This window comes from Eurypyga helias, unplaced genomic scaffold (assembly GCF_000690775.1).
Source record: "Eurypyga helias isolate BGI_N326 unplaced genomic scaffold, ASM69077v1 scaffold2990, whole genome shotgun sequence".
Lineage (NCBI taxonomy): Eukaryota > Metazoa > Chordata > Aves > Eurypygiformes > Eurypygidae > Eurypyga > Eurypyga helias.
The window spans coordinates 117900-143222 of NW_010226125.1; the positions used below are offsets into that span (position 1 = coordinate 117900).

Genomic DNA, 25323 nt, shown 5'->3' on the forward strand with positions numbered 1-25323 from the left:
TAATCATCTTGTTGCAAAATATCTTGGTGACAATTGTCACCAGTTCTTCTTCAGGCTTTAGAATGAAACCAAGAAAGGTCTGTGTGTCCATGGATGCTCAAATAAACATGTTATTGAGTATTTGTTGGGTTACTTGTGAAAATACCTAGCTGTAAACCTGAAAACCCCAAAGGAATGTTTAAGATAAATAGATTTTATGCAAGACTAATGCTATTTGAATTGTCTGAAAGTTTTCTTACTTCTTGTTTGTTATGTTAACTGAGTTTGGCATAGGTAATAAATTCAAATTAAAAAAAAAAAAAACCAAACACAAAAACCCCAAAACCAACCAACCAACCCACTCCCAAACAAACCAACCAAAAAAAAAAAAAAGAACAACCCAGCAAAAACCCAACTATAGCACCTACCTGAAGGGGTCAACAGAAAGTTGGGGGGCACATAGTGACAGGACAAGGGGTAACGGGGTTAAATTGAAATCAGGGAGGTTTAGATTAGATATCAGGAAGAAGTTCTTCACAGAGAGGGTGATGAGGTACTGGAACAGGTTGCCCAGAGAAGCTGTGGATGCTCCATCCTTGGGAGTCTTCAAGGCCAGGCTGGATGAGGCTTTGAGCAACCTGGTCTAGTGGAAGGGGTCCCTGTCCACGGCAGGGGGGTTGGAACCAGATGGTCTTCAAGGTCCCTTCCAACCCAAACCGTTCCATGATTCTACAATTCTACGCCTGCAGTTGTGCACTTGGACAGCCTTAGCATAGCTCTTCATACACTTTTTCCTTAACTGTCCCAAATGTTATTGTAATTCTAGTGCCAACCTGCTGTCAATAAGTTTGAATTTGGCTTTGAATACTAACACGGAGGATTTCCTAGAAGACTCCAAGATTCAGGGTTTGTTCAGCCTCTTCAAGCAGTGACAGATGGTATACAGGTCTCTCCAAACTGTAGTACTGCCTGGGGAATGCAGATTCCCAAACGGATTTTGAAGTCTGGTGAGGCACTGAGAATATGACTGGATGAACAGTGAGCATGGTGCTGCTACCCTGGGCTGTGTGAACGTGGAGGGACTAGTGTTATGAATGACAAGATGTGCCAAGGACCGTGCCACACTAAACCAGGGCGTGGGCAAAACTCCCAGGATAACCAGCTGCACTTACTGGAAGACACGATCAGAAATGAGGCAAGAGCAGGTACAATCTAGTTATGTGCAGCAATGACAGAATGCCCAAACACCTTCCCACGCACGCTGCTACCACCGGATAACGGCAGCATGCTGTAAGCACTGCTCTTCAACCACAGGTTGATCCCTCTAGGGTGCTCCATGGTGAGGCAATCAGTGTATGAATCAAGGCAGACATAATTTTCTGATGCTGTTTTTAAATCTTCTACCATTACAGAATAGCCTACTCTCTTCATGTTTATACCTGGCTGCCAAAGTCACCCTTGCTTCTCAAAGAGGAGCTTTTTGCACAGTGTTTACCAGGAAAACAGCACTGCAGCAACACACTGGAGGAAGAAAGACTGAGTGCATCTTCTTCTTCATGGTATCAGACCAGAAGGTCAGAGCTAAGGCTGCTGTCACATAGGCTGGTACAGAATCATGGCTTTGGGGGGCAAGGAGGACACCATGTGGCAAATTCTGAAGCCAAGTGATAGCCTTTTTAACACAACTCTCCCTGAAAAATGGTTAGAAATACAGTCTTTGTAAAGAAAAGAATATATTAAATACACTGCCGTTGCAGCTCTGAGCTATAAGCTCTTTGGGCCAAAAGACAGAACCTTAATGATGAAGGCTGCACATGCACAGAATTAAAAAGTGAGGTTTTGACTCAGTGGGCATCAGGCAGACAGGCATGTGGATAAACTCTAGATCATCATGACTGCTACAATTTTCTGCTGCCTACTGCCAGGTACATCCGTAAAAATGAGCATGGATTCAAAATCCAGCTGCTCACCAAAATAGCTAGTTAGGCAGGAACACTTCTGTGGATCCATGTCACTGGCAATTCTAGGAAACCACCTCTTCCCTAACACAACTGGGGATTGGCCCTTTCTTTTTACTGCCTGGAAACAGGACTTCTACCGCAGCAAACTAAAGCAAAGCAACTCACTATTTTACACATGCTTCTTTTTTAAACCCATGAAATATTAGACCTTAAATAGATGTAAAATGCTGTAAACTTGCAACTCCAAATGAAATGCCAACAGGGCTTTAGCACACATCTCAATATAGCAAAACCAGTAGAAATCACAAAAAATTTAATGGCCTTAACGGTCTTTAGGGGAAATCAATTATGTCAACAGGCTTTAGAGGAATGTTTTTGTTCCTGAGTCCAACTTCATGCATTCCAAAAATTCAAACACCATATGCAGTGTTTAATTTTTTTTTCTAGTTTGCAGATTCTTAAGTTTCTACTGATTGGGGACACAGACTCCTTGGTACCACATACTGGAACTTACTGGCAGTATGTCTGCTACCTTCTGCGGCCTTCTCAGAAATAATCCAGTGTCTGTGGACCAGAATCTGAAGGAGCTAATCAAAACCCCTGAGAGAGAAGGAATTCTCTAAAGTAACAACAGTGATACCCATATGTGAATTGCTTTCAGATGACAAAAGTGAGGCCTGATACACAGCAGGGAAAAAGAACAGATGAACTTGTGATAAGAGCTGACAGGTGAAACCAAAACAACAACACATTACCTTGCTCTTGTTTGATCCTCTCTCTTTCAGCATAGCCAGCAGCAAGCATGTTAATTCTGTTTAGCCATCTGAAATAATATTAAAAAAAGCAGTGATACTGATCCAGCCTCTTAATATTTTGGTGCATTTCTACAAAAAGCAAAGTTAGGAGCATCAGAAGAAGAGTCAGGATGTTATTTTCCATATTTGACAGTTTGATACTCAGCGAGTCTCCAAAGATCTACGATTTTGCTGTTGAACAAATTGTTTTCACAGCAAAGATTTTATTTCAAATGGAAAAACATGTATGATGTCAAACATCTTTAAAATAAAGGATTTGGAGATAATCAAAGAGCTATTAAGTCTGCTGCTCAAAGATATGCCATCACACCAATAAGATTTCTTAAGGAATAAACACCATTTTTCAGAGACTGAAGCAATATTTCAAGGCCTGAATTGGCAACTTAGTAGATGAACAGAGCAGAAACCAGAAATAAAAAGAACAGGTTCACTCCCAAACAGACAGTGAGGTTTAATTATGCCATTATGTGTTTTAGAGCTTACCTAGTACAAAGAGAAGGAGATATATCAGAATTCACTTTTGTGTTCATGTCAGAGAAACAGGGAGAGAAAAGACAGTTGCCTCAATGCAATTCACATCTAAGGCTTTAACCTCAACTTAGACCTGAAAAACTGCGTCAATGAGCTGCACAAATTAAAAGAAAAAACCCCAAACCCAAGCCAGACTACTGGTATTCTCTTCTAGCAGGGTTGTCATTGCCAAGCATACACTCAACTGCCTGTAGCAGCGCACTGCTTCAACCTGCTCTCTCCCCCCATGGGGCTTCTCAGGGTATTCATTATCCAAATGCTTACACAAAATCATTAAAAAAGCCTTAATGAGGCTTTAAACCACCATGACAATCTCCCATGGTTGTCCATTCTATGGTAAACTCAGGATTACTTGCTCCAGTCATCCCACACTCAGGATTTGACAGGCCTGCTTTGCCAACCTACTGGCTTACAGTTTTACTGCTAGGGCGTACAGAAGGACAATTGAAGTTGGGTTTGCATCTTCTTCAGGACTGTGAAACCCCTGTTTCAGAAAACTGTGCTGATGGGTTTCATATGCATACTGTGTGCACAGAAACAGGATCTAGTATTGTCTCAGCAAGGGATACACCTTCGTAATCACTCCTGCAGGCATCCCAGTCTTCACTTGAAGGCTGCATGGGGTATTTTTTGCCCTGCACATTTCAGTGCAGGGTAAGCAGGAATCAGGTCATAAAATACAGTTGCTCATCTCAGAATTAACTCTTGTCACTGTCCTTCCACATGTATGATCTGTAAATCATGTTAATGGTCCATAAATCATTGCACATTGGGAAGAAAGCTAGAGCTTCACTCCTGAAGTGATTACAGAATACTTCATGATAGCATACAGTCAAAATTTCTGCCAGAAGACTAGGAAAGCTGAAGAAGAGACTTCAGCTGTAATTGTTAGGAAGTGCCATACACTAATAAAACTAACAGGCACATAGGAACAGAAATCCAACAAATCATGTCTCAGACAATGATCTGACATCTTCACAGCCAAAAGGTGACCCACTACAGAGCTATCTTTTAGGTTCACATTCCCAGTATGTGAAGGCTTTCTTTGAGGAATAAAGCTCAGCTGTCTCGACAGCTCTGCCAGCCCAAATCAGGGGCAGTGAAGCAGGAACTTCACCCAGAGGACTCCAGCTCCATGGTGCCGAGGGAACGGCAAAGGCCTCAGACTTGTCTGTGTCCAAAGCGCAAAGCAGCACAAGACGACAAGCGCCTGCTCTGTCAAATGGCATGGCAGACAGTGGAGGTGGCCCCTTGCTTGCCTCTCCTATTTTGGATTTCACATTCCCAATTCAGCTCATGGCTTATACCCCCAGCACAGGCAGCAGGGAGCAGCCACCTACTGAAGCCCTTTGGATAGGGCTGCTGACCACAAAGTATTAGGCGATACACCTACATAAGTTCTCCTGTTGGAAAACTTCATTCTGTCCTAAATATGAGATAGCATTTTGCGTTGTGTGCATGAGCATGAGGTAACCAATTAAATTAACAAACACTTAATTGACATTCAATTGATACTGCTCACAGCTTTGGCAGATGATTGTTTCCAGAAAGATGTTATTTGTTGAAAAGTATCATCTAATGAGAACCCAGGAAACATATACCAGTCTGAGAGACAGACAGCAGGCTGACTTCACATTTAATGATTTTCTGCAGGTCGTGATCTGTCTCCCGGTTCGAAGTATCACCTGCAATGCCTGTGATAAATGAGAAGGTACTGGTGTGGTTGTAAACCATTAACAACCATGGATTTTGAGTGGTTTGCTGGTTTAGAAACTAAAGGAATGGTATTGACTACTTCTGTATATGTTCTTATATGTGGCTGCTAAAGCTTCTTCAGATATAATTAGAATGGGTGTGGTTATTAAAAAATTACTAATTCTCTAAAGTATGGCTAGAGTTATGGTTCACTGGAGTTGGAATCGTGAGAAATCCAATGCACTGGGCTTGTATCACAGGCAAACATAAATGTATCCTGCAGAACAGGAGTAAAACATGCCCACTTTACAATGCACTGGGGACAAAAGTTCCAAGCATACAGTTATACAAGTATTCCTTACTACGAATATTAAAATATACAGAGCCCTAGGACATGGGAAGATTTAAATCTTTCTTCCCTGTGGTGTACTGTGTCCTGGTAGCCACTCAGTTTTAGAGGGCAAGAGGCCAAGAAAATATTCCTTCCTTACTGCAAACGAAGCTTTAATTTTCTTGTGAGAATTAAAAAAAATCTACTTGTTAGGTATGATAATAAATACAGTAGCACTGGCAGTTGCAGCAGCCATCTAGTTTTTTTTTTCTTTTTGAGAATAGCACCTGCATTTCTTACCAGTATTTAATTAAAACAATGTTATGACACATAGAACAAGATAAAAACCCCTCAAACCTTCTGTAGACCTGCAAGTTTTGGAAAAAAGAATGCACAGTACTGGCACTCTCACAGAACAGTAGGAAACATTTTTCTATCTTGTCCCTCACTCCAGGTAGATGCGATCCTCCCAGTCAAAGCAGGGTGTCAAATTGTCCTTAATCATAAAGCTCAAGGATATAGGACAAACTTGCTATATGGGAATATGGATACCTTACAGTGTCTGTAAGAATCCAACTGCAGTTTAATCAGAATGAACAGGCCTGTAGACAATACAGAAGAATTTTTAGAGGCCTTCTTCACTGAAATCTTCCACAGACATTCTCATGCGCTAATGTTACCAGCTGACTTGTCATCTTTCTTCTTTCCTCATAGAGCTACACTAAGGAAGAAAACCCTCATAAATGTCAATACTCAATATCACAAAAAGAGAAAGAGGACAACTGGGTTACAGCAGGTCAAGGAAGCTATCAGATGAATATTCCACAAGAAGTTACTGACTATTTCCCTGCCTCGAAGACATAATTTTGGCACCATATATGTGATCGCTTAAAAAATGGACAGTTTGGAATAAAAAGGAAGAATAAGAGTATTTCAAGTATTTAAGCTGAAAAGGATGTATTTGCGTCTGCACTGACAATCAGGACTTTGGAGTAAAGAAGAGATAGTTAGTACATAAAGTAGCAGACACTGTTACCATAGAAAATCAAAATAAAAGTTACATATGGTATCATCAAGTACAAATATGTGGACTGCCTTGCATATCAGAAGATTTTCTTGGAATGGGAAATACAATGACTTTCCAAGCAAGATGTTTCTGCTTTTAGACAGGAAGTATTTTATTATGTCTGCATTTCAAAGATCATTTTTCAGTAACCCATGTTTTTTTTCCCCCTCAATATATTGAGTTAATTCAATAACTCTGAAAGTGAACAACTTCTTCTAATTCACCAAACAAAGAGAAAAAATAAAATTATTTGGTAATACTCTGATAGCAACTCAGATGTAAAAATTCCAAGTATTCCATAGACCTCAGCAGAGTTCCTTTAAATTTACACGTATATAAGTCAGATCAAAATTTGGTCAAGCTCACGCTAAATGAATTAATGAACACTTATTTCAAAACATGATAAAAAGATTATTTGTGCAGTGAAGTTAAATATTTTTAAATTCTTGGTTTTAGTTTGTCCAATATATTTTTAAAGACCTGATGCATATTTGCTGCTGCTTTCTGATTGCTGAACAGTTATATAAATTTTTATCCTTAGAAACAAGGTGCCTTGTCACACTGACTGAGGACCTGCTGACAGAAATGATTTATCTGCTGCTGTAGTTCAGGATATGCCAAATAGACCATGCCATTATTCTGTTTGCTGTGCAGCAAATTGCATTTTGAGTGCGTGGCTTGACAGAATTATCAAGGAAAGGGAAGCCTAAAATTTTACAAACAAATAAAAAGGTTTGAAGTTTTCTAACTGATGAGAGACTTCCAAAGTGAGCCTTAGTCATGCACGAACTTTTAAAAAAATGTTAACAGACAACTATTTCTAAATGAAAGCAAGCATAGTATAGTATTGGCATACTTTGCCAGTCAAATATTATCAGTAAAGAACTGGCAGTACCGTGAAAATGCTCTGCAAGTTAGCTGAATCTAGTACACACAAGAGAGATTAAACCATGATCATAGCACTTACTAAGAGTTTTATGGATTGAGTTTTATCTCCTTTTTCCTCTGTTTTAAAAGCAATTTTGCTCAGTGAGGATGTCCACAGATATTATCTAAGATGGAACAATTCTCAGGTTGCAATAACAGATTTTTGTTTGTGTTCTCTGTCTTATGATGAGAATAATGTATTATTTTGAAGAGAATCAATTTCAGCTTATGTTGTGAAAATAAATGAAATAAAACCCCAAATATTTGAATAGACATGAGATCCATGTTTTTAATATACTATTCAAATGAATTAGGAGGAACTGTGTTTATTTTGTGCTGGTCTCAGTCATTTTCCTGAAAAAAAATCACCTAAACGCCCTAAAACAGATACAGTAAAACTCAATACCCAAATAGCTAAGACTTAAGACCTTGTTCTTTTTGAGCTGCTGAAATTTTCCCTGCTGAATTCAATGCAAACAAAATTTCACTTCAACGTGTACGTTAAATTCTTGGTAGTAGAGAGAATCTGCAAAATTCACTCCTTGTAATAATCTCTAACTTCTTTTTGAAGACCAGCAGAAGAAAAATGAGTGACTGCTTTAAATCCTTCTCCAACTTCAAATTCCCTTCAGGTTCAGAAATACAAGCATCTCCAGAGCAAGCCTCACATGTCTTTGGGAGTATGTTAGGAAGCAGAGTTGGAGATACTGCACCTTTGCAGGTGTCACACAGCCAAAAACAAAAACATGGAATTCTGAAATTTGGTTTGGGTGTTGTTTCACATTCTGTATTTATTTCTTCTTAGAAAGAGGGAATCTTGTTCCTAAAAATCTTAAAACCTTTGTTTCAAAAAACAAAAAAAACCCCACAAACAAACAAACAAAACCCCAACACCCAACCTAATTTTTGCATGAATTAAATATTTAGCCACTCAGAAACAATGCTACTCTGCACTTATTTTCTCAGCTTAACTTAACTTTTTGGATTAACACATGATTTATTATCACTTTGTTATTACTAGCGTCATGAAATGTCACATTTAAGGAATGGTTCCTTGAACTTTGCGAGATTTCCTTACCTGTTCATATCATCTAGATGTTCAGCAGCAAAATAAAAACTTTTGATCTTAGGATGGCAGGCTTTGAATGCACTGTAGGGGAAAAACATAATTATAAAAATGTAATGGAACAACTCTCTCTTCTTTTACATGTAAGATAGTGTGGCCACCAAGAAATGAGATGAGTTCAGATTTCCTGAAGTATATAAACAAACAGTATATAAACGTACAACTTTTAGGATTGCCCTAGATTTCATCAAGTAAACTGCTCTTCAGCTACCCCTTTCTAAATAATGCTTGATTCATACCTGCAAATATTGTTTAACTATGACCCCTGGCATACTATATTTGGATGAAGTTAACCAGTTAAGGATATAATTCTATGTATCAGGTAATTTTGCTGATACACCTATCAGTATCAATTTTTTCTGAAAAGAAAATTGACCAAACAGTTTATTCAACACAACAGAAAAATTGTCAGTCCTGGTGATTTCTCACATCCCAATGACTTTGACATTACCTTTAGCTCTAATGACTGCGTTTCAAACAGAAAAATGTGATGTGCTGATTGACTTCTGAAAAGCTGTTATAAATCAACACTGTGTTCTTGAGGTCATTCTAAGCAATGGGCAATTACATCTCATATTTTCTTTCCACCAAGGTAATCAACATGACTGGGCTGAGAGGATTACTGCATTTCATACATAATATGAAATAAATTACTAGAAAGAATTTTTTAACTATGTTGGATAAAGATTTATGGTGAAGTACTTGAAGATCCAGCAAATGCATCTGAAATTTATTAATGCTTTACAGTACAGAAGAATAACTTTGGAGAATAGCCTGAAGGTCTCTCTTAAAATAAGAGCAAAAAATGTGTAACAGTCCCAAAGAAAATAAGGTAAACTGCAAACATGGTACATGAACAACATCAGCACCACTTTTCTGAGACACAATGGATTTTATATATAAAGATATATAATAAAATAATTCTCACTAATCAGAAAACCTGATTAGTACCTCAGAAAAATGGTAATGACAATCTTCAAGTGTATCACACTTACAATTTCCAATATATGCCTGCATGTGTACATATATGCAAATAAGTTTTAAGAAACCAGGGATATGAAATTGATACCCAGGAAAGTTAAAAAAAGAATTCCTATAATGCATTAGAGCATGACACAATCTTATGCAAGTGAAAGCAGATGTACAGTGACATCTGCTCAGTTTAGAAAGAAATCATCAAGTTACTGAGACACAAAACTTCTTAAAATTGTTACAGCATCTGTCATCTGGATTCTTAGAGATCTTTTTCTTTATCTGCCACCCAAGCAAGGAATTTTAATAGCCACACTTCATGTTCTACTATCCAGTAGATACCACAGCAAGTAAAAAAGGAAAAAAAAACCTAAACAAAACCCAAAACAAAATACCAAAAAAAACCCCGAACAAATTAAGCAGGGTGCAGTTCTGAGAAAGGATTGACTATGCTGCAGCCCCAGCAAAAAATTAAAAATTAAGCTCTTCAGCAATGTAGCCCAAGGACACAGGACAATAAATCCAAGCTTTTTTTTTTATTTTTAAATGCAGTTTTCATTTTCTGCCCTTTGAGACCATCAGGAAGAGTAGAGTTCATCCTGAAGAGATATACAGATCAACTAAGACAAGATCAGTGTCTTCTTTACAATGCTATGTACTACCAATCATACCATTTTACTTTTGCAATTGCTTTTCTATATGAATTTCAGTGACTCCACAGTCTTGATATACTTAAAACAACAGTAAAAAACATTAGAAGGCAAGGCAAAAAGTTTTCAACAACAGCGACTAAAAATACCTCAGTGGGAGTATGTGCCTGTCACCTTGCTACCTATGGTTGAATTTGCATCTAAATCAGAAATGGATTTGTGCTGTGGCACAAATCTGGACAGCAGCACACAGAGCTAGTGTGAGCAGAAAAGCTATTTGAGATCTTTAGGTCATACCTCAGAAACAGAGCAAATCACTGTCATTCTGTTTTTTTCACTCTGCCTCAGGACTGATACACTCTGTCAGCAAACTTTGAGATGATGCTAACTAAGTTGGCATTACATTAAAAACCAATGCCTGGCCATGAACATGGGGACTTCTGTATTTGGATGGTCTCTTTATTATGCTTAAAGCTCTTTATTGAGCTTAAAGATATCACACACACACTCCACAACCTGCCACAAACAAGCAACACCCAACCCTACCCGCCCCCCCTCCCAAAAAAAATACAACCAACAAACCAACAAAGAGGAAGACAATAAAAGAAGAAAGAGAATCTAGAAAAATAAAGGGACAGACGCAGCCAAGCAGCCTTCTTGCTCTTAATTAATTTTGCTCTAGTCAAGCACTGCAATTCACAATAAAGTAAAAAAAACCTTCTTCAGAAAAGATGGCACGCAGAAACCACACACTCAACTTGCCTGTTCTGTATGAGCTTATTCTGTGGATTATAATGATTATTTTTTTATACAAGTCCAATATGTCACTGTTTTAAGGAAAAAACTTGTCCTTTGTTCTGCTTTTTCTGTTGTATCATTGCATTATTTCTGAGCATACTTACTATTTCTTGCGGCATTCACTGGCTCTGTCAATTTTAAATTCAGGTAGACTGATGAATCCTTCTGCTTTTTCATCCTGCAAAGACAGTTCTAGGTATTACTGTTGTTAAGGTGCCAAAAAAACCCAAAGCCAAACCAAAAAAAAAAAAACCCAACCAAAAAACACCAAACACTGCAACTGCACCGAAAACCAAGATATTTTCACTTGCCTGCTTCTTACATAAGGAATACTAATGTATGCACTGCGCTGGCAAACCTCCCACAGAAGTCACTGGGACTTCTGCCAAAGTAGTAAGACAGATCCCTTGGTGTAAAATACAATTTTAAATACCCAGTTTTCTCAAACAATTACACAGCTGAACCAGCATTTGAAAATATACAAAATGACCAAATATATTCAGGCAATTAGTTACTGTAATTAGTTAATTTTGGGGGAAGATGGACTAATTAGTAAGGAGAGGAGAAATGCAGCCTACTGTAAGAAATAGGGGAAAAAAGCAATTTCAATGCTTGCTGTTTACCATATTTATAGGATATCACAGCTAAAAGGCATATCTCTTCAGCTACTTTCATCTTCCTCCAACACCTAAGAGAGAAGACATGACCTTCCTCCCCTCTCCTCTAAAGATCTGCACAGTTCATTTTATCAGACGTTTAATCTTCCTTGATTTTTCACAATTTGAAAACATTATTTATTTTAAGCTACTAATACATCAACAACACAGACTCTCTTATTTAACTGCTCATAACTCTGCCTGAGAAATTAATACAGGATCACGAAAAGTGAAGCTGCAGAAAACACAAATGTATGTTAAGGAATTCCACAGAATTACATCTTTTTTTCTCAGAATATCCATAGTTGTTTACGCTATATATGCAGTCCATATGACTATTTGCTTTCTTAAATAAATAAAAGACACAAATCCGCATATATAACTAGAACTAGAGTTGTTCTGTGGAAGGTACAAGGTTGCAATAGGTTCTGCATTAGCAGGTATTTTAAAATCGAGAGGATGCTGTTTAGAATAATCTTGCTATTCCTTTTTTGCGTGGTTGCTCAAGGAAACAATTTTGGCAAGAGTGCTGTTTGCTTGTCTGTCCATCTGCCACTGAGGCTCCTCCTGCCAGCTTTTGCATCTCTTGGGGATCGCAGACACTTTGGTGAGAGAGCTGATGTCTCAAAAATAACCAAGACTCAGGGAAACTTGGGACAAGAGGGAGACAGAGGTGCCCAGACCACTGCCCTCTCCATGGGAAAGTAAGGCACAGCTCAGCAGTTCCACGTGCTCTGTCCATGTCCAGTGACCAGTCGTTGCACTTGTAGATATGAGTTACCACCCTGATGAAGACTTTGTAGTATACCTCGAGGTGGGAGGATGAAGGGGGTTAGGGTTACTGACCTGAAGTTGGGATCAGGGCACAAATAGGATGAGTCTGTGTGAAAACAGGCTTCGGTAACTGTTCATGGAACAGCTTGCTTTCTGTTTACTCAGGGAACAGTTGGGGATCGCAGCGTTTTGAAAAGGTTATGTACAAATGATTGCAGTGATTTAAATAACAAGACTGAGTGCATCCACATATTGGCAATGATTTTATCTCAGGATATTTACTAATGAGACTAACAGGGTTTAAAATTACAGCTTCCTAACTCACTGGCAAAAAAGCTCCTTTGGTAATGCTGATATAAGTAAATGTGTACTAATGCAGAAAATGTTGCACAATCAAAGCTGTACACAGCTCTGTTGGGCTGCTCTGGCACTCCTAAGTTCAGCAGATATGAGCACTGAAATCATATCAAAAGCTACAGAGACGGAAGGACAGGAGATCACAACTGAGAAAACAAAAGCATCTTCCTTAGTTGCCAGAGGTTTTGGTGATTTCATTAGCACAGAAAAACAAGGAACACCAGGCAGCACATCATTAAAGTTTACACTCCCATGACTAAGCTTGAATGACAAGACTAAATAACTACTTTTTCGCTTTCAAGGGTTTAAGGACAGATTTATTCTAAACAGGTGAGAGCAGGACACAGAAAAGTGTTTTATCTCTCCTTGTAGTAAAAGGTGAATTTGAAGGACCAAATACCTCTAGACCTTAATGGTAATTTAGTCAGGCAGGTAATATTAATTTCAGTATGATTATTTGGGTGAATAAATTTATTCACATATATAAGCACTCAAAAGAACTGGTTTCCCATTAAATCATGACAACAGCACTACACAGGATGTTTGTTGAGACAGTGAGCACAGATGCTTACCTCTTCATTGATATACCAGTATAGAGATGTATCCTTCAGGACAAACCAGTATTTTTTCCATTTCTGGGAGAAATAACTTTTGGCATCTTTCTTTTTCCAAAGCCAGCCTTCACAGTCCCCTCGACCAAGATCTTTACATGAGATCCGTCTTTTACTTTTACCAGGAATAGGAGCTGACAATGACAAGTTGATGTGAAAGCATTTCACTTGCCCACTAAATCAACGAGACAGCTAGCCAGAAAGTACTATATAACTGCTTAAGAAAATTAATTACAAATTTCAACCACAATTTGCCATGAATAAATTATTACAAACACTGTTTTGACCACAAAGGCTATGCAAGGCACCGTAAGTTAAAAACCAAACCAAACCATGTTCAGCACCTCACAGAGCTCATATTGTATGGCTAAGACAAAGGAAAAAAAAAAAAAGGCAACACAAAGAAGAGACATTATAGAGAAAAGAAAGGCAAGATATTTAAAAATAAGAAAAATGGTTAAATGTAATTTTCAACAAATTAGTATTTCACATCAGATTAAAGCATACAGCATATAAATTCATGTACTTTCACATTATGTAAGTACTTAATGGGTATTCCAAAACCTCTCTTTGACACTCTTTTTGCAACTAAACACTTTCTAAGGCCTTTGTACTTTTAAGTCAAAGGGGGACAATTTATTACTACGTTATAAATTACCTGACAGCTTGGGTAGTGAGCAAAGACTGCAGTAAGGCATTACATATGCACACAGCTGGAAAACGCAGCTCTGGCCCTGCAGAAGTTAGTGTCTAATTTATACCAGAAAAAACCCAAAGCCCAGCAGATAAACACAGGTAGAGGAGCATTAGAAGACTATGAGACATCAGTAATGGACTAACACCTTCTCAACATGATTAACTGAATCAAATGTTGGATTGGAGCTAATAAGTTCTAGTTCCTCAAATACTGCAACACCATTAACAATGTTGGCAGTTCCCTTCCGACAAATACATGAAGACATTTCATTTTTACCTTTGTTCTTCTTTTTACTTTTCTGCTGTAGAGAAGACTGCTGAAATGTCTACAATAAAATCAAAATGGAAGAAGTGAAAATAGTGAAAGTTGAAGCACATCCTTATCATAAAAATGTATAACATTGCAAACACTTAAGTCATCACCAGGTAACACCAGCCAACAGACTTGTAGGCCTAAGAAAAAAGGTAATTTTAGTTGAGCTGTTCATAAGACTGTAAAGCAAAAGCCTCTTAAAATGAAACTTCTTAAAATAGACCACAAACTAGTTTGCCAGAACAACTGAAGTTTTTCCCTAAACTGGTCGCTTTTTTCTCATTCTGTTAATAAGGAAGGAATGTCTCCCTTTGATTAGGATGACAGTGAAGTTACACAACTTATACATTTCTAATACACTGTCTTATTAAGGTCTTCCTGATATAAATATGCAAATTAATGTACTGCCTAATGCAGGTGTGAAGGCATTTATACAGCAGTCTTTAGAACATCAGACAATTTGCTCAGATATGGGCCCAATGTTTTTGAAGACAACAATAAAATTCTTCTAAATCACAACTGGGAAAAAGTCTCCCAAATAAATATTCTGAAATGGAAAAGACTATTTTTTCCTAGGTTTTGACTGGAACTATTTCCCTCCACTTGATCCACTCCCATGAACAAACACATTGCCTTGGCAATGACACAGGATGGAAATGATTCCTTAAGATCTGAGCTTATTAAAAATGGCAATATGTATTAACACATTTTATAGTAATTTCTGTTAAAAAACTTTGACTCAGATAATCACCATCACTCTAGTGAATTAAAAAAAAAAAATTGTTTGGTAATTAATCACTCCAAAATTTAATTATTTTAGTTGTTTTGAATTTTAGTTTTCTATAGAGACAGACAAGTGTATTTCTGCTGAAACTAAGGAAAGGCCACATTAGAGCATCTGACTATTAAAACCTCTTATTTCATGAATTTCATTCTTACCATGAATCAATATAAAAGAAAAACTTTTGTGCCAGTTGATAAAAATAAATCTAAGCAAAAGCACTGACAGCCCTATGAGCCCAAATCCTGTTCCTAGCAGATAAGACAAACCACCACCCCAGCTTACAAGGCTCCCTTTTCAATTCCAAGAGCTGCTTTTCTTATCGTTTTCCTCCTCCTCACTTCCTGTACACTTGAGCTCACATGCAGGAAGCTCAGGCTCAGCTTTCAAGGGATGTCTTGCTTCACAGCTCAGATATTCTCAAGCAGCAAATACTAACATGTCCGTGGGGATAAATTACCAGCAATATGATGATAATTAAGTGTAATATAAAAAATTGACTCAGTCGATGTGCTGATCCTTTGTAGACTGTATCTGAAGAAAGCTACTCAACTGTACTGCCACCTCAGATGGTCAAAATAGGCCTCCACTGGGATGAAAAAAGGAACCCATTTGTCTTCATTCCCTGGCTCTTGTCCTTCTGCTGCAGATACCAATTCAACTGGCACCAGCTCTCAGCAAGCCAAGACGCAACACCATCCCAACGTATGTCACATGAAGTATTTCGACCAGACTAAGAGAGATCCTCATGGCCCAGGAATAAGAGTAATTGGGCAGGATTGGGTGAATAACTCGCCCTTGGTTGCTTTGGAAACCTTACCTAATTCAAAGTGATTGAAAACACACACACGCACAACCCTAAAACTTCATCACTTCTCAGTTCACAACACAGACAATTTTGTTCTGCTGTTTGACTTTTCTGCACCAATATTTTCACAGTGCCAAAACAGGAAAGGAAACCCTCCGCTTTTCTTATAAGTGGTTCCAAAAGCAGATGAAAACAATATGAAAAGCCTTCTCTTTAAATATTTCATCTGTAAATTGAACCTGCAAACATGAGCTTGCACCTCTCAACTTTGGAGTCAGTTTTTGAGAAAAAAGGCTAATGAAGGGGTATCAGTTTTTAATAGGAAGACAGCATGTAATTTAGATGTCTAGCCATTTTTCCATACATTATGTCATATTGCAAAATAGAAAGGTTTTATTAAATTCAGTTATTATTCTAAATCAGCTCATTAAATTAAATTATAATTAAGCACAAAATCTACAACTGAGTGAAGTTTCTGGGAACCATTCAAATTAATTCAGTGACTTCAGCTAACACTTTAGATCATTTTACATGGACTTCAGACTTCAAGTTTGTTTGCCATGTGCAAAACCAGCACCAGCTATGTTTTTTTTAACCTAGAAAATGTATAAGCAGTATGAATTAGTCAGTGCCTTTGAGTTTCAAACTCACATTATATGCAATCCACAAAAAAACAAGTGAGGATGAAAACTAAATATGCTGCTTCTGTTGGGTTTGCTCGTGGGTTTTTTTTGTTATGTTTTGCTTGGTTTGTGTTTTTTTTTTTAATCATCGAATGCAATCTGCAGCCTTTTCCCACTTATTAGATAATACTTAATGCCATTTTCTCAGTGCTGTTTAGAATCACTGAATGATGAAGGTCATGTCCTTCCTTCCCCACAGAGCAAGGTTTGCTTTGAAGCAAATACTGGATCATGCTCTTCAGGTTCATTTTGGGCCTAGATCCAAATTGTTCAAAGATACACAATCTCTCTTAGCGACCCGTCCTAATGTTGGCCACCATAACATCTCCCATTTTACATCTCAATTCTGTGATGTGGCAAATATGGAAATAATATAAATATTTCTTTTTTATGCCACAAACCCTAAAAATATGGATTCACACCTAAGCCAGAAATTTAGTTGTACTAAAGCAAGTTTGCTGCAACATAATGTTTAATCACCTGCCCATGAGGCTGGATTTCAACATATATTCACTGCATTTTGACTCTGATACATCTTGAGCTTTGACTGACTGGATTCACGCACATCTTATCCCAGTTTCCAAGAATGCATGTCTCCTACTAATGCTGAGAGCAAGCATGAAATTAAATAGAAAATATCACTCTATACTGGACAGTTGTAGTAAGTCAAAATAATAAGTAAAACAGAAAGAAGACTGCCACTGAGAAGATTAAATAGATGAATAACTTAATCCAAATGGAAATAGTCCCTCCTGAAGCAAATTTGAAACTGTTGAATCACATTCTGAATTATATGCTTTCCAGTTGCCCAAAATACAATTAGCAGAACTTACCATTATCCAAAAGCACAGTGTCACTTGATGTTTAACATATATGAAAACACCCTTAAATACCCTGAGCCTCAGTTTTTTGAATGCAATGATTTTGTCCTGTGATATGTGTGTGACATTTGAGCTTGTCGTATTTAATAGTATTACTAAACTAAGCCCTCTGGCAAATGCATGCCTAAGTAGAATATCAAAGAAACATTTTAGGTATGTATATGTCTGCTTTGCCATCAGCAGCCTACAAAGCACATGTATTTAAAGAGTAACAAAATATCATTTATTTAAGGGGTTTTTGCTATGTTTCTGTTTTGGGGTTTTGTTTGTTTGTTTGTTTTTTAATAAAGATGCTGACCCACCTCTAGCCCTACCTTTCTGAGGGCATAGCTGCACATCCCAGCAGCCAACAGAGACTGCATTCTGCATGGAAGAGCCATAACAGTTCCACTCTCCTGCAACTTCCAAACTTGCTATGTGGGTTGTATTTACTTCAACACTCTTCAAAATGATTGACAGAGTTCTGAAAGCCCATCAGATGACTGCATAGCTGTAAATAGCAAGCTGCCGCAGGGTATGCCTTTCTATACTTTTAGGGTTATAGCGCAGCAATACAGCTATATAGTAAAAAACTTCCAGGTACAGGTTCACACTAACAAAGGAGATCACCAATGACCTATAACTGTATTTGTTCATTTAGCAATACAATAACCACATATAGATGGTATGATCAACAGTATCTGCACGCACACAGTCACATATCAGCATCTTTGAATCCACAACACAAAGTTTTCGAGAAATGAGACTAACAGGTTCTTCTCTCATCCCCAGTTATCCAGGTTTCTGTCTGCTTTCACCTCTTGGGATAAAGTATTCATCTTTGGTTAGTACCATGCCTTCTGAATATTTGCTCAGAAGGGAAGCAAGTTAGTCATTAACATTCAGAAGCCTGAAAATCTGAGTATTTATTATACGCTACTTAGTAGTAATTTGATAGTTTTCAATTGGAAAAACATTTAAATAAAAATGTTAAGTAATTTAAGTTTAAATTAATTTATTTGTTTCATGACAAATAGAAAACTCAATAAATTGATCTTCCAATATCATTATTAAACTGGAGTGCAACTTGTATCAGGAGAGATGAATAACTGATAAAACTCATTAAGTGATGAAAGTTAGAAAATGTCTATTCCAGCTGATACCTCAAATAGAAGTAGAAGACAAGTAGACTGGTTATAAAAACTATTGATTTGGGAGGACTTGTTATTTTGCTAAACTTCAAGAGTCTGAGGAGGAAGTCTAAAGATTTGGGGTCAAACAGTTCCTATATAAGAGCTTCTCCAAAATCCAATAATTCCATGTGTGAACAACAGAACATGACATCCATGTCCACAAAATAAATATATATATAATTATGTATTTATTTTAATACATATATAAATAAATAGTTCTGTAATAATGAAGGGGTGATGTAATCTATATGCTATAAAATATTTTATATTACTATTAATTCTATAGACTTTATAAAATATAGATTATATCACCCCTTCATGGTTATAGAATTTGTGGGTCTACCAAAAAAAGATCAGAACTGAAGCTTCTTTGAAGATCTGGATTGGCCATAGCAATTAGTGCTAAATTTGACAGCTCCTAAAATCCTCTTTCAAGCGCTCATTTGTTTCTTCACTTTTCTTTAGAGATTTTCCACACGCTCATTTTTGGAAAGCTGGAAGAGAGAACCAGGTTATGGAAATAATCATCTCCAATTCTTTTACCCAAATTTCAGCTCAGTCTGATCAGGAATGAAAATGACAGGTATCTATAGTTTTTTTGAGAGCTCAAGTTACATCCAATTTTTCTCAAGCTGCAAGTCTAGACACTAAGGAACTATTTACAGTCAGACAGTTCCCCTCTGTCACTGTAAGATAACTTTCTCTACTTTCAGCAGAGTAGCGTGTAACATTTCTGATTAGTGGAACTTTCTGCTGCAGATGGAAAAGCCAGGATCTGGGGGGGGGGAAAAAAAAAAAAAGCTGGTGCTGTCAATTATTTGATTGATCTCTCACACTCAGTACTTTGGGAACATTGGCAATGTTCGCTTTTCACAGTTTTGACACACCACATATACATGTTTCTGTGCATTTGGTGTGTTGAGATCTGAAATTCTGGAGCTAAAAGAATGGAAAAGGGGGAAAAATTCAAAGCTATTTATATTACATTGCCACATTGTATGTCACTATTAACAACGCATGCTTAAGGGTACTCCCAACAGAGGATTTTGCCAAAATCTTTTTTGTTTATAATCTTGTTCAGTCTCCATTAAAAACTAATGACAGATAGCATTAATTATTTTTATGGATATTTGTGGAAAATAGAGTTTTCAAGGACTATGTTGCAAAGGTCTGCTGAGAGAAGACCCCTGGCAGCTCAGAAAGTTTGAAATCTCCAGCCAAACAGCAGCAGAATTTCATTTACAACCGGTAACTACTTTGTTTACAGCTGGAGCAGGTATTGACCTATTATTACGTTTAGCTCTCAAAACATGCAAAATATTACTGTTTATAGTCAGCTAGGTCTTGAAGCTAGCTGAGTCCACACAGGGCATCTGCAAGGCAGTTTCTGGAACAGAGCAGAAGTTGGGCCACACAGGACATTACTGGCATAGGACAGAAGAGATGAGGCATGACTTAACGTTCTGAAGGAATCTACTACTAGGGCTAACAGTCAAATAGAGCATCTCTGGGTGAAATGACACTCAAAAGAGAACCTACTAAAAAGTGGGATAAGGAAAGGCTGTTCTCTAAATTATGATCCTATTTAGGAAGGCAAAGACTTCACTGCCTTGTTTGAATAGTTTTGTGTGCTGACTGGGGTTCAGAGACTAACAGAATAAATATCTGCAAAAAACCTCATGCTTGGCATACCTGATTTGTCAGGTCATGCAGGGTGTTCTAGGAAATACTCTTGTTCCTGTAATCAAGAAATCTAACATTATTCAAAATCCTACTCTTTTCTTCTTACAATTTGCTAAATAATTGGTCATTTTTTATTCACTTCTGCATTTTGAACTTCTTATACATTCTACATTCTCTGATTTATCTGTAGCTACAACTATTTAGTTGCCCAAAACAAGGACCAAGTAGCATCAAGTTGTGAATAAGCTATTTTTAATATGCTGCAAGAGCTGTGGTTTATACAACCCTTTTAAAAGTGGGGTTTCACTCTGCATAGGTAAAATACAAATACAGTAAATGGGATGGCCTATATAAATATCTAATGCCAAAGCACAGTAGTGAGCTTATGAAAGCAGATCCAGAAATACTTCCTATGCTAAAGTCCCAGGCTGGTGACAAAATATTCATCATATGTGAGTAATTTATGAATCTATGGTGAGTTGGAATGAAAAGTGATTTACAGACAAAAGATGCCAGAGTTGATTAACGATGCCCTGAAACCTTCAGACTTGCTTCCCAAAAGCAAAATTTATTGAATCAAAACTTGATCTTTTGGTGCTTTGCTAACAGATACTTCTAGTCTCTGTGCACAGCTCTGTCTGATCTTGAGCACACTCTAGAATAAAAATACCATACCTGGGTTTAAAAGGACTGCATCCACTAAGGTGCCAGCTAAGACATTCAATACTAAACCACAGTATGAATGTTATATATGAACAGACTGCTGAAAGTGAGCTTCTGTAGTACAAACAAAATAATGTCAACAAATAAAGCAGAATCATTATACTAAATATTCTGTAGATATTTCACTTTTAAATGCCAGGTACCTCAAGAGAGAAGCATGAATCACTGGTTCTGTCAAATGGGTTGTGAGAGGCACAGACATATTAACAGTCACTGGAAGAATGGATCCCAGAATTCACAGCTTGGTATTTTATCCTATACAATGTATTCATCCTCCTCCCTGAGTTCGGGGTTTGGTTTGTTTTTTTTTTCCAGAACTGTAAAAAGGTGTTTCAATACTAAAGCCAAACAAATGTATATTTGCAAAAGTGTGCAAAGCGACAGTTTTCTTGGCAATAGCTAAAGAGTTCATTTCAGATGAGAAGATTTTCTAACATTTACGTGACAACCAATAGCCCCTGTTCCTGTTTCTACTCCTCTTTTCCCTGCAGGAGCTTTACGAAAGGCTTCTAGGGAGTACTAGGTCTACAGGACTTGTAGATCTGTGTTAGCCTATGCCATCTGTCATGTACTGTCACAGTTCTAACTGGGTTCCTGTATTTTTTAAGCTCTTAATATGAATTCCCAACACATACATTTTATTAGTGACAACAAGAATAAAGAAACAGTATGTGTCTTAAGAGGAATATGCTAAGAGATTTTTAATGTAAAGAAGTACCCTGAGACCTTGAAGCTGCCAACTTTCTAGCTGCCTCTGTTGTAGGCAATGGCTACATTCAGGATGCTCTCCTTATTACATAGCCTACAAGGGCTAATAATGTCAAATATGTCTAATATGTTCATACAACTGTTCCTATAGATGCTTATCCAAGAAGAATATGATAGCTAAGGACAGAACTGGGGTTGTCTGAACTGTGATAGCAAGCACGGCTTTTTGGCTCAGGGATTCTTATTCATTCTCCCATCCCTGAACTTTTTCTTGTAATCTGGGGGGGCTCTGTGGTGAATGTTGCATTATCTGGATGCAAATTTGCAGTTGCACAAGCTAGTGCAAATTGTTTGTGCAAAGCTGTTAGCATAATGCATGCAAAACTTAGAAAAATTTAAACATTTTTAAAATTTTCAGGCCATGTTGAGAAAATAATATACAGTGGTCCTGCTTTCTGACAGCAGGGAAAGATTTTCCTTCCTAGCCACGAAGCCACAAGACCCTTTAATTGAAATACTGAAGCATAAAACTTCTGGACAATATCAACTTTAAATGAGAGTTGTCATGTTCTCCCACTGTCTTTTCGACTGACAGAACAAGGACTGCAGCACTGTCATAGCTGCCTGAAGCAAATGAGGATAAAAAGTTAAACTAGACAAGTGCTGTTCATTAGAATAATTTATTCTGAGATCATTCTGCTGCTCTACATCCACTCTGAAACATGTAATTTTGGTACCTCCCACACTGCTTTTATTGACAGTAAGTAATATGAGAGAGAAATGGAGGGTTCGAAAAATCTATGTATTCTTTAATGGCAAAAATGCAATCTGCATCAGTTTTTCCATCACTATATGTTTCACCGGCATCCATTTAAGAAGAGAAAAGCAATTTAATTATTATCCACTGCAGAATAGTATTTAAACCTTTATTTTGATTTCTACCCCAGAGCAATTTCCAGTTTTATCTTGTACTGAAGAGAATGGGGCAGAGAACCATGAAATGGCTGAGGCAGGAAGGCAACTCCGGAGATCATTGTATCCAACCCTGTTGCTCAAAGCAGGGTCAACTACAGCAGGTTGCTCAGGGCCGTGTCCAGCTGGGTTTTTAGTTACCTCCAAAGATGGAGACTTCACAAACACCATGCTCCAGTTAAAGCATCTTCACAGTAAAAGTAGTTTTTTCTTATGTTTACATGGAACTTCCTGTATTTCAATTTATGTCTATTGCCTCTTGCCCATTCACAAAGCATCACAGAGTCACCCTATAGGCATTCCAGAAGCCCAGTGGGTTGCTTGTGTCCTGCTGTGTTGCCTATCCAACAGACACCAGCCAATCAAACGATGCAATTTCCTCCACAGAAAATCTGGTTTTGCTTAGAAAATTTCTGTCTCATTCACAGGAAAGGTAGGTTTTCCTGTATGTTTATCTAAACAGTAAAACAATAAGACTACCTAGGGAGATTTGAGAAACTTATTCTGCAGTTGGTCTACATTAGATTAGAGAGATGGTCTGTGGGACAGCATGGAACCAATCTTGAACCTTCTGGGGAGAAAACTTAAAGGTACTGTAAAACACCACAGAAGTCAGCCTCCAGGCGTTACCAAATCTTGCATCAGGGCCATGGTCTTTCTAGATGAAAAATCGTTAGCTTAAAGTAAAGAGGCCCCATGTCCCCCTACAAGACCTAGGGGTTTGCTGATGATGAAAAGAGTACATACACGGCTCTTTCTGCAGGAGCAGTTAGCAACACTTCTGTGTCCCTCGCCATCATCTCTTCATATTGCTCTGCCTGACTCTGAGACAGAGGGAAGTGCTGGGGATGTAGGTGCCCTGTAATGAATGAAGGCAGAACTGAGAAAATAGATTTTTGCTTTGAGATCATTCTTGCAAGCTATTCTCTGTTAGCATTTGGGCATAATATTTTTTTCACAGAAAGAAACAGAAAACTATGACTTTTGAAAATATTATGTTTTTGGTGAAAAATCAGGAAAACAGAAAATTGTACTTTTCTGGAGTTTACAAAGGCTTTGGTAAAACAGGAAATCAGTGCACAGTTGTGCGTGAAAGAAGTCATCTTTGCAAAGGAGGTGCACAAGATAAACTACAGCCACCAAAATGCTTTCCTTGCTCAGCTCTAGAAGATAAAACATACCATCCTAACTTTTCTCCTTTTAGGCAGTACTATTCATCAGGAGAAAACCCTATCTACTGGTTACATTACTGTTAAGGACATGTCCTTATAATAATGTCCAAGGCCTGGAGATTTCTCAGCATGTGTACCCTTCAGGACTAAAATGTTATTTCCAAAGCGTACTGCTTTGTGCCTCTTTATCATTGCACCACGCTATCAGCAACAGCTTGCAGCAATAGCTGCAGTAATAGTTACGTATCAGGGCTGAATTCGGGTAGCTCTTGAATATAGGAAATAATAAGATCTTGAACAGATGGGAAGTTTCCATGGGGAAATTGTACCTCAGACATTATACTTTCTGTTAAAATTCATACCAAACACTTCTTTGCACCTATGAATTAAGGTAGAAAAAGAACAGTTCATTCCAGGATAAAAGTCACATTACTTGCTGGAATTCAGTAGAAGTTCCTTTAAGTATAAGATGAAACAGCACTTCTCAGAAGGTGGGGAAAGATAACATTAGGTCTTTTTAATTCTGTGCTGGCTATGGTGACCTTATGGGTATAAACCAGCTTACAAGATTAGTTTTACATTTCATTCAAAAGTCAGAATTCTGTAGTGTTAGAAATATGATCTACTTGGGTTAAACTGAAAGCAAAGGGATATACTTCAGAAATGGACAAAAAGCAGTTATCTCTATATGAAAAATATCAGGTTATTTTTCCATCACAGCACAGTAGCAGAGATGGATTGGCTGACTCAGAGATCAGGCGCTAAGCAACAAGCACTTCTTTCCAGCAAAATAGAAACACCTAATAAAACAGCTTCTGTTCAGGAGCCGCACTGCTGCAAAGAGCTATTTTCCTCCCAGGTGCAGCCATACAATCTCCCACATTATGTGCCAGCAGTAGGCTCGAGGGGCCACCGCCGTGTAAGCGGAGCAGAGGAATGGGGCAGAGACTCTGCAGGGCTAAAACCACTACATGGAAAAAACCCTCCACTTCTTCAGAAACAATTGTGCTGCTTGTCAAAGCATTTTGATGAAACAGTACTCTGAAATGGGTACCTGCGTCCCCTTAACTCAAACAACATTCTCACCACTCAGCGCAAGTATTTTAGAATGCCAAATTTCATGACACATGCCAGCCAGTGTCCTTGATTCACTGCTCTCATAGCCCTAACACCTCCCTTTTCCTTGTGCAGAAAGGAGTACAGAGAGGAGACAGTTGAGAAGTCAAGACCTAGGTCTAAGTTCTCATAGCTGTGACACTCCCTGCTATACTACGGTGACAACTTATGCTGAGTCCTCTCTCTGCAATGCCTGACACACTGCTACAATATGCTGCACTTAATCTCTTCTTTATCAAGTGGGAATAATCGAGGGACTAAATCACTTATTATACGTTAGGGGAAAAAAAAAAACAACATTGCTACTGGGGTTGTAGCAGCTAAAGGTAACTTAGCTTACTGGTGTGCAAACAATGTTAATACCTC

The 25323-nt window shown here is 37.9% G+C and overlaps 1 protein-coding gene across 1 annotated transcript in view; it reads right to left on the reverse strand.

Annotated features, from left to right (window-relative positions):
* Positions 1–25323, reverse strand: part of CNKSR2 (connector enhancer of kinase suppressor of Ras 2) — a gene marked incomplete at its 5' end in the record, with an annotated part of 119566 nt that overhangs the window by 44091 nt on the left and 50152 nt on the right. The window contains 5 exons of the mRNA XM_010151718.1: positions 2696–2763; positions 8384–8455; positions 10956–11029; positions 13211–13383; positions 14223–14271. Coding sequence (XP_010150020.1) covers positions 2696–2763; positions 8384–8455; positions 10956–11029; positions 13211–13383; positions 14223–14271 — 436 coding nt within the window. The remainder of the gene's footprint in view (positions 1–2695; positions 2764–8383; positions 8456–10955; positions 11030–13210; positions 13384–14222; positions 14272–25323) is intronic.